Raw genomic sequence first — 11,035 nt, forward strand, 5'->3', positions numbered from 1 at the left:
ACTATTTTTATTATCCTAAAAAATCGGAGGTTAGGGTTTTTATTCTCGAAGCCCGAATAAAGACAGTCTTTTGAGATAAGATGTCCTCCTCCAATAAGAGATGAAATTGGTCGATCAAGATGTCAGGGTGAGCAAAGTCCCATAAGTATCCGGCCGAGTGAGACGCTGAGCCCTTAAAAGGATGTCCAATCGACCTTGGGTGATCGGGTTCCTTAGTCCTCGTACCACCGAACAGGTTCCTTAGTCCTCGTACCACCTTGGACTTTTGACTGCCGCCTCTTCAGTCTATTGACCTCCCAACCTTGCTTAGGGGCCCTTCTTCATTCACCGTATCAACGACCTGTAGAGATGCATCTATTGTGGAGGTCAGCTGTAGTAGTCTTCAATGAGAACACTTTCCTAATTTATTTCGATGACCAGTAAGAAACTTTCATATGGCCGGATCGATGACTTTCAAGATTAGTCAATTCAAAGAGGTTGATTACATGTGGTCTTCAACATGAGGACTTTTTCAGATTTATTCTGAAGGTCAGTAAAAAATTTCCGTAGAACTAGGTCGATTATCTCCAAAATTAATTAATTTTAGACATCTTTATTATAAGAAAAAAAATACGACACAAGCAAAGTAAAGTGCCAAGAACCTCAAGAAAATCCGCCAAGTAATGGTATAAATATCAAAGATGTACCAAACATTCAGAAAGAAATATAATTAAATTTTTTTTGTTTGATTTGAAATCCAAATTTAAACAAAATGTTAGTCCATTACATAAGTATATAAACTAGTCTTTTCTTTATAAGGTTTTTAAGATAAGTGATCAATCAATAATTTTAGTACGATGTTCAAAAAAAAGTATGATGTTTACAGATAGAGTTTGCTTAAAGTAACGTCTCACTTAGGTTCTGCCTTTCAAGTATAAAATTATACCCTGATAGCTAATAATACTTCATGAAGTTTATGCTCTAATTCTGACTAGCTTCCACTTCAGTTTTTACACTGAGCTGTCTTGTAGTAGCACACTGCACACGCAGCCACCTCTTTTGCCACTTCTTATGCTCGTGCACGTCAGATATTTTATCTCTAAATATATCCCTTATTCAAGGGATATAATATTATAACATTACCAAATAACTTTTAAATTCTAAATATTAAAATATTGAAGCCTAAATTTTTAACTCTAAACACTACAAGAATTAATTTTTAAATTTGTAACCATTTTTCAATAAGTTACTGAATATCTTTTAGACTAAACTGTAAATGTTAAAATTTTAAACTCTAAATCTTAAATGTTAAATACTATTATATCTAAATATTCTTTATCAATTCGATAAAAAAAACTAATTTAATAAAAATACTTTAAATGAATCAAAATTATTTTAAAATAATTGTAATATCTACTCAGTAGTGCCACAGTGTTGATATAATAAGTTCACAGGTAAGAAACGTGGTGGAAACTAATCAATAGCTATTATACACTGTAGTAATTATTTTAGAAATATATAATTGGATATATATTTCCATCAGAAAGTTGTGGCGTAAATTTGAAGATGATTACGCAATCCAAGAGGCTGGATTCAAGTTTTTAATTTTTTTTAATTAATATTTCCTTAAACCTATTGTAATCTAACCTCTAACTTTTAAATTTTAAATCTTAAATATATATATATATATATAATATACTTAGTGAGTATTTAAAATATATAATTTTAAGTACTATAATCTAAAAAGAAACCTGAATCCTAAAAAAAAAAAAAATATTGACTCAAACTCATTATAACTTAATTCTTAAATCTTAAAATCTTCAATCCTAAATAGATATAATATACTCTAAACTAAAACGAACTTACTGAATGAATATATATATATCAAAATCTGATATCAAGTTAAAAAAAACACAAGGATGGTAAAAAACTTCCTCTATACCAATTTTTGGATATACATTGCAAAAATATATAATTTGGATCTGATAGCTAAAATATTGCAAAAATAAAAAATATTTCAAATATTTTGTACCAGAAATATTTTTTCCTTCAGATTTGGTACAAAATATTTTTTGATTTTTGGGGCAGGTCTTTGATGCCAAATATTGCAAAAAAACACAAATATTGGTATCAGAGTAAAAAATCACAGATATTTTATGAAACCTATGCCCAAAATATTTCTGTTTTCAGATATATATATATATCGATTCATGGAGCAATTGGATAAGATATAATCTTATCCTATTAAATGAGATTATTTATAGGAGTTTCGTACTCAGGCATCCAACCACTAGTGACTGAGCATTAAGTAGAGGTGTTTTTTTTAACAAAAAGTCATCATGAATAGATTTCGAGTACTCTATACGGTCATATGTAAAAAAATAAATTATAAAATTGAACAAATACTTTTCACCGTTTTAATTAGAAATTGACATTTATCTATTTCTTTAAATCTAACACGTAATCAACTCGGCTTGGCTATGCCACGGGGAGAGGTGTCCTTTTTAACAATAATAGACCAGCAGATGATCTACCTCAGGAAAACCCCCTGCTGAGTTGTTTCTCTGTCTCTATGTGATAGTACACTGATCTTTGTTTGTAGTACAACCAACCTCTTCTCTCCTAACCATCTAACTTGTGTTCGTGGTACTACTTACTCGGTTGAACCGGTCGGTTCACATTTCTTTCAGACTTCTAAGAATTATCATCTATGCTTTTGGGGCAAAACTCTCGTCCCTCATAAAAGATAAATGATTTATTAGACTTTTATAATATAACTCATACTATTTTATTTAATATTTTAAAAATTCATAATTTATTGATTATTTTTATTGGATTCTTATCGTCGTAATAAACGAATTACTTTATTAATATTCACAAAATGAAAATATTCGGCGAGTTTTGATCATACAAATAGTCTCGAGGACTTTTCAGTAAAATTGCCTAATTTTTGACAGAAACTCTTTTTATTTTATTTTATCGAAAAGAGATCCCTACTTTCAATTTTAACTTCTCCTCACGGCTCCCACGGTACTACAAATAGACAAAGCATCGAAGCTGAGCGCTCCACGGCGTAGAGCTCTTCAGTCGCCCAACGAGGTAAGCGTCTTCGACATCTTCTGATGCCCTTCAAATCCTCCCCTCTCCTCCCGATTTGTAATAGGCACCATCCGCTGCTTCAAAGATCGCTCTTTGCGCTATTTTCTTTCTAGCTAGTTCTCGTCGTCTCGATTTTTCACTTTGGGCGTATATTTCGGCAGATTGTTCGTCTTTCGGGACAAAATTAGATGGACAAGGATCAGGAGGCGGCGTGGCTGGAGGCGCAGAAGGTCGTTGTCACTGCGGACCTCGTGGCGGCCGCCAAGCAGCAGCTGGAGTTCCTAGCTGCTGTAGATCGCCGGAGGTGGCTCTACGACGGCCCCCTTCTGGATCGTGCCATCTACAGGTAAGAACGTGGGTGGGATTATTTTTCCCCAATTTTCTTGCGTGTGGTAGGGTTTACATGTCCATGTTTGATGCTAGAAATTTCTTGTTGACTTTGGAAACGCATTATAAAAAATATCTGGCCTTGGGATTATCTCAAATCCAAAAATTATGTGGATCCCAATTCTTTGCTTATTTGGATCGGACTTGTCAAAGTTGTTTTATTGTATTCTAGAGATAATGGAGTAATCATGGGACTTGATTTTGACAGGGTAAGAAATTAACAGGAGCAAATCCTCATTTGGTGATCTGTCGTGAACAACTCATTTATTGCTCATTAGGAACTATGTTTCTTCAGCACATCTTAATTTAATAACAGTGTTAATTAATTAATCTAGCGTGCATGTTTTCAAATGTAGCACATTATTTTATAATTTTTTCAATTCTATCATAACATCCATAGTTCATGCAACCTCTAGCACTCATTAACTCTTTTTTCTGTTGCTAAGACATTAGCGTGATATCGTTCAGCAAGATGCTAACATGGATAGTCGTGTCATGCTACATAATTAATTAATCATAAAGAATAAAATAAATAAATACAGTAGACAATAATTAGAAAAGTATTTCTAGTTCCTCTATATAAAATCAAATTATAATATTAAACTACATTATATTACTCTATTAACTAAGAAAAAAAGCACACTTATCTTGTTTCCAATATAAAGGTGTTTGCCAAACAAGCATCAAAATTGTTTTTTTTAAACCAAAAAATAGTCACTTTAATTTAAGATAATTTATACACACCATATTGGTCATGTTATGGCAATATATCCACATCACAGTGGTCTAATTAAAAAATCTGTTTAATTTGAAACCCAAATTTAAATAAATGTTGGTCCATTATATAAGTATATAAATTAGTCTATTTTGAGCTTTCTGGAAAGGACTCAATCAATTTACATTTTTAAGAGTTTTTTGGAAAACTATCTGATGCCTAAAAAATACTCATAACTATCCTAGTTTTACTGTCAATCCACTTTTTCAAAGTATTGGATTGATTTTTTTACATTTTTTACTTAGTAATTTTGACTTGGAGGATCAATAAATTTACATTTTTAAGAGTTTTTTGGAAAATTATATGATGCCTAAAAAATACTCATAACTATCCTTGTTTTACTGTCAAACCACTTTTTCAAAGTATTGGATTGAATTTTTTACATTTTTACTTGATGATTTTTGACTTGGAGGATCAAATCCAAGTTTCTGCAATTATGTTGGAAAAGACATAGTCTTTTGTCTTTCATTGACATGCGTGCTCTTGCTTTCTAGGTACAAGGTTTTCTGGCTTCCTTTGTTAGCCAAGCATTGTGAACATGGAGCAGAGGATGATTTTTTGTATGTCCCTCTGGACTGTGAATGGATATGGCATTGTCATCGACTGAATCCGGTGCGCATATATTCTGAGGATTGAATTCTTTGTATGATTATTGGTGGATTATTTCTCATTCTATTTCACTTTCAGGTCCGATACAAAAAGGACTGTGAGGAGATTTTTGGGAGGATCCTAGATAACCATAATGTCATATCATCGCTGCAAGAAAGGTCCAAGCACAAAATAACAGAGAAGTGGTCAGAGATGTACCCAGAGGAGCCATTTGAGCTCAGCTGTGATTATACTGTCTCAAAGGAAACTTCATCTGAGCACCATGGAGTTGCTTCAAGGCTTACATATGATTTGGTTTCTGCTGTTAAAAGGCAGTCTTCGTTTTGCTACCAGGTACTGAAATTATGATAGTTCTTTACTTGACATATTAATGAATAACCAAGCTTGTCATCAGTCTTTTATGGTGATTGTTATGCTTTTCTCGGTTTAAGAAGCAGAAACTTGTGCTAGAACTTGCAGAAACTTACACATATATTTGTCTTCTTAAATTGAGGGACAGAACATGAACCAGTGAACTTCTGAACAAAACGCTACTTCTAGTCTTAGTAAATTTAAAATGTGATTCATGCAAAGGTCCTCAATATCTGTCAGTCTGGAAAAAACTAATATAGGGACTCACTCATATGTGCATCCCATGCCTTTTTTGGAAAGATGGAATGTGCAATATTGACGCAGAGCATAATAACTGTATATAACCAAGTAACCAACAATACTACAATATATTGACTGTAAATTATAATAGACAAGGGCACAAGGCTTCTTATAGCTAGTTATCAATTTCACATAGCAAGAAGATGCTCAAAGGAAATTTGTATCTTGTACTTCATAATGATTGTCTAGACAAAGATCACAGAATCCATGCTAAAGTTTGTGGAATGATATACTGATCTCAGAATCAAGCCAGTTATAAACTGAAGTAAATTACAATATATGCTTCTACTGGTGGTGCTATTACCTAAAAAGAGAGGCTATATCATTCTGCTTTGTCAAGCTCAGGTTCAGAAAAAAAAATCTTGCAATTCCCAAAATTGACTAATTTTGGAGACAAAACAACATTGATAATTGAGATGAACCTCCAAAGAGTTTTCTGGTGCAGGCCTATTTCTTATGAACTTTTGCAGTTTAACCTTTTTAGAAACCAGTTGAAGATTTTTATAAATAACAAGATGAGAGGGAACAAAAAAAAAATTAAATGTTTTTAGTAGCTGACTTCCTCTTAGTTTTCATGTAGGCACTATATGAAAATGAAAATAGAAAATATATTGATTGATTTAACATTTTGGAATTACAGTTTCTCTTTTGCTCTGCGTAAATCAGATTATCTTGTCAAAAATTATATCTTTGCATGCTTGGACCAGAATTGAACATTCACATCTGATTTTTTTCTAATCTCCCTCATTCTCCAAAATTGCTCATTTGTTCCTTATATACTATTACTATCTGATAGGTGTCGAGACCATGTATGCATGATAGACGATATCTGGAAGGAGCAGCTGCAAGATACAAGGGTTTCCTTAATCTGATCAAGATTAACCTTGATAGATCAATCAAACAATTCACTGTGCCAACCTATGACATAGATCTCATGTGGCATTCTCATCAACTACATCCTCTTTCGTACTGCAATGACACGATTAACCTGCTTGGGAAGGTATTAGAACATGATGATATGGACTCCAACAGGTCAAAAGGGAAGAAACTTGATGTTGGATTTGATAAAACAACAAAGCAGTGGGAGGATACATATGGATCCAGATATTGGAAGGCAGGTGCGATGTACAGAGGGAACTCTCCTTCTCCAGTGACATCCATTCCATATTTTTCTAGCCATCCAGTTGTAAATGAAACAATCATTGACGAGTCCCTTAAACAACCTATGGTTGTTCTGGTAAGATTCATGATTATTTATTTTTGCTTTTTGCACCTGAGAACAGACATTTCTAGCTTTTATCTAAACAAAGATGGATTGTAAAAGTGGGGAAGGCAAAACACTTTGTGAATATTTTTAATATATTGCCCTAAAATTATAACTAATCCTAAGATAATTTGAGAGTTAAGTCTTTTCAGTTAAGCTACCTTCAGGCCACAAAACTATCGCAACAATGTGTCAATTACATGGTTTGCTTGTTCTCGTTTGATATGTTCTACACAAGAAGCAAAGTAATTTTATTGTTCAATAGTCCATTTGAACATGCAAAGCCATATCAAGATATGCTTCTGAGTACATTTCTTTTGAAGATCCTTGTCAGCTAAGTTGGGTTTGACATGGATATAATTCCATTGTGTATGCTTCCTGTTAGATAAAAATTAAATATAACCTAGTCTGAAAATACACCTAATCTTTTGTCTAATTTTTAGATAGAATTAGTCATGTTTACGATTTTTATGTTGTCTATAAATACATGTAAGTGTGATAGAATATTTTCCCTTTCCATAATTTCTCCACTTTCAGCTGTTTAGTTGCAATTTTCATTTATGCAGGTGCTTTTGGAGATTGTGGAAATAAAAAACTTACCAAACAGTGAAAAGAGCAACCTATTCGTATTATTTGCCAAGAAAAAACCAGATCTATTCTTCTACGGTGGTGCTCTAAGCATTCAATCTGTATCCGGTAAGAAACACAGAGCCAGTTTCACATGTGAACCAACAGGAGAGCTCACTTTGACACTTATGTCAAGATGGAAACCAAAGATTGCCACATTATCAAGAACGATTGGGACAACCTCAATTTCCCTTGAAGACTTGAATAATCCCAGTTCAGAATTGTCGACTGAGAAGTGGTTTGAATTGAAGCCCCATTCTGGGAATGTGGACTCTAAACCAGTTTGTCTACGGGTCGCAGTGTCTTTTACAGTTCCAGTCCTTGCTCCCTTTGAACTTCGCATGTTTAAATCACTTTCTATCTCCACCAACACATGCTTGTTACCACTTAGAGGGAAGGAAAATTTCAAAGGTTGGACACGTTTCCTTGATCATAATGGCGAGGAAGTAATTCGTCTGCAAATTAGGTGCGCATGCTACATATAAACCCCGAACTTTGTAGTTAAAATTATTGCTATCTAGAAGGTTGTTTTTTGCGAATGCATTCACATTCCCTCAATTTTATCATGTGCTTAGTTAGAGATGCACTCACACTTGGACGGGTGCTTGTCTATAGATCAAATCGTTTGGTCATTGTTGGAGTTAAACCACGTCTCTTTCTATTAAATATACTGTGAAATACATTTTGAAAAAGAGAAAAATATTATATCAAAAGAATGACAGAACAGCTAGCTGTAATTCCATGCTTCTATCAGGAAAACAATGCAACATTAGTCCTGTATTTATGATTTTTTTTAAAACGCGTGATGTTATGTTCTCGGAGAAAATATGATATTCTATTTGGAAATGGAAATAAAGTAATTAGTTAGTTTTATATTAACAGGAATCTGGAGACATTGGAAGGCAAAAAAGCCACTTCTTTAACGAGGGAAGTCGTTGGCATATCAAGAGAATCAAGAAACCCATGGCAGGTCGCAAAGTACTCAGACAATAACTGGTCACTGAATAACTACAATATCTCCCTAGTTGAGAATAATACAGGTCAAGATGGCCATATATTTGAAATCAAAGGTGATTTCATGGTAAGTTCATCGTTTGCTAGTCTTTGCCAACTTCCAATCCACATTTAAGTTTCTTGTTCCTATTAATAATTTCTCAGTATCCATGTATCCTGTTCTTTTAGGCCGTAGTAAAAGATGATTAATTCCTTTGATTCTAATCCACTACGTGTATGATGAAACTACTTTGGAATGTTCATATTATTGCTGGTTGGTTCCTGTTGCGTCTAAATCTTCGGCTTCCATTTTTTAAACAGATGAAGCTCTTCCTCGGGAAAAAGCTGGAATATGAACCCAAATGTTGCAAGGAAAAAAATGGCAATGAATTCATTACACTTGTTGAGTTTTCTGCTGAAAATCCCTACGGAAAAGCTGTTGCATTGTTCGACATGAAAGCTGGTGCTATCGAGGTAATAACCAGATTTTTTTTTTTTTTTTTTTTTTTTGCAATTCTTCCTCATATTCCTTAACAGATTCCTACTGTCATCTTGTGAATAGGTCAATGAAACGAAGTTTGTTTTACTTGGTGTTCTATTGGCATTCATTCTCAAATATGCGAACAAAAGGCAACGCGGCAATGTCCTTCCAAACAAAGAGGATGCAGAAGTGATCCCCAGCTCAAATGAGGTAGAACATGATGAGCAGAAGGCATCTAATGGACTAGCCTGTGCTGAGGATCTAGTGAAGATCGTTGATTCTGTTTCAGATAATGAAGACAAGCTGAACGCATTAAGCGGCCAAAACTCTGGTGGTTGTGGAGGTGGATGCGGCGGAGGTTGTGGTGGAGGCTGCGGAGAAATGTCTGGTGGTTGTGGTGGATGCGGCGGAGGTTGCGGTGGTGGATGCGGTGGAGGCTGCGGGAAAATGTCTGCAGGTTGTGGTGGATGCGGCGGAGGTTGCGGTGGTGGATGCGGTGGAGGCTGCGGGAAAATGTCTGCAGGTCGTGGTGGATGCGGCGGAGGTTGCGGTGGAGGTTGTGGCAATATGTCTGCTGGCTGTGGCGGCGGTTGTGGTGGCAAATGTGGCGGCGGTGGATGTGGAGGTTGTGGAAATATGGTGGATGGCAATACCACTGATTTTGGTCAGCATGGAGCTCATCATGTCATTCCCAACAACGATCCTGCAGCGGGCTACGCAGGGAATCTGGTCGCCGTTTAAACTCATAAAGATGTTACCAAGGTGTGCAATAATAATAATAGCAGACGTTGATGTCGTTTGCTTCTTGATCGTTGCTTGTTGGCAATGCTTGTACACATGGATAAGTGTGACTAAATTAAGAAATGTTTCGTCACACATCGTGGCTTTCCTACGTTTCGCAACTTATAATACTAAGAAATTTAGTTGTGTTCAATTTAGTAGAGTGAAATCGAAAAGAAATGAACTGATGTTGTAAAACAGATGATAACTTTCACTTCAGCCACCTCTTCATTGTCAGTCCTAGGGCCAAGAGAAGGTAAATCACAATATTGAATGACCTCTCAGGTGGAAAGAAACTTATTCTATGAGGAAAGAAGCTTATTCGATAAGAAAATGAATCCTTCAAGTACATTTCGAGATTTTAGGTCATGATTATATTAATATCTTAAGTTAGTTTTGATGTAATCAATCAAGTGAAATTAGGTGTTATTGATATTTAACCTCTGTATTTATGTATATAGGAATTTAGGAGCATAGGAAGTCGAGCGAAAGACGCCATTAGCAAGAAGGATGGTTCGGGAGAGAGCCGACGGGCTTGGTGTATCCGAGGTCGAGGTGCTACGGAAGAGTATGCGGGTGGATGAGAAGAAGGCACGCGGCATTCTCCGAGGGACAAGAAGCCAGAGCGGAAGTTTGCTCGAGAAGGTCGGAAGTTGAGTTCGGATGAGTCCTATTTCGGATGGACAAAATCACCTAAGCGAGTGGAACCGGAGCGGAAGATTCAAACCAATGCGAGCGAAACCGAACGGAAGCCCCGAACCAAAAAATCAACCAGGGGTTGACTTTTGGTTCCAAGTGCCTGGACCAAGTCCAGGCACCCGGATCAGTTGGATGCCTCGCCCAGGGGGAGCCTCGGTTCGAGCGCCCGAAACCCTTCTAGGCGCTCGGACCAGGAATTTCATTCAAACGCCAGATGTCGCGGGCCGTTGTGATGAGGATAAAAGTTTATCCCCTCCAAGCACCTGGAACCCTTCCAGGCACCCCGACCAGGGCTATAAATACAGTCTTGGTTCCAGAAGACAAAACAACAATTGTAATTGATTCCTTTTCAGTCTTGTTCTATAATTGAGTGCTTCAACTGCTATAAGAGGCTTCTTCGCCTGAAAGAGATCGTTTAGTGAGCTTTTCATCTTTCTTGTATTAACAACATCCCCGGTTGTAACTAAGTAAAATCTCCGAGTCTCTTCTTTCTTTGATTAGTTTTCTTTTGTATAAGTGTTTATGTTAATATAGCTATAAAGTCGAGAAGGGTTTGTTTTTATTGTGCAGGCTATTCATCCCCCTCTAACTGGTCGTCAAGGGATTAACAAGTGGTATCAGAGCCCCAATAACTTCAGGAAGACTAACCACCAAATGAAGCACAAGAGATAGCCGTACCGAGCATCAACCC

General features: G+C 35.9%; 1 protein-coding gene across 1 annotated transcript; it reads left to right on the plus strand.

Annotated features, from left to right (window-relative positions):
* Window positions 1-2,983: 2,983 nt before the first annotated feature.
* On the plus strand, window positions 2,984-9,799 carry LOC122016166 (glycine-rich domain-containing protein 1-like). The gene is made up of 9 exons (XM_042573389.1): window positions 2,984-3,078; window positions 3,240-3,424; window positions 4,735-4,852; window positions 4,928-5,182; window positions 6,297-6,737; window positions 7,331-7,857; window positions 8,274-8,472; window positions 8,706-8,858; window positions 8,947-9,799. Exons 2-9 carry the CDS (start codon window positions 3,267-3,269, stop codon window positions 9,604-9,606), a joined length of 2,511 nt encoding a protein of 836 aa, XP_042429323.1. The 5' UTR covers window positions 2,984-3,078; window positions 3,240-3,266; the 3' UTR covers window positions 9,607-9,799.
* Window positions 9,800-11,035: the final 1,236 nt, after the last annotated feature.

The sequence above is a fragment of the Zingiber officinale genome, chromosome 8B (genome assembly GCF_018446385.1).
Source record: "Zingiber officinale cultivar Zhangliang chromosome 8B, Zo_v1.1, whole genome shotgun sequence".
Classification (NCBI taxonomy): domain Eukaryota; kingdom Viridiplantae; phylum Streptophyta; class Magnoliopsida; order Zingiberales; family Zingiberaceae; genus Zingiber; species Zingiber officinale.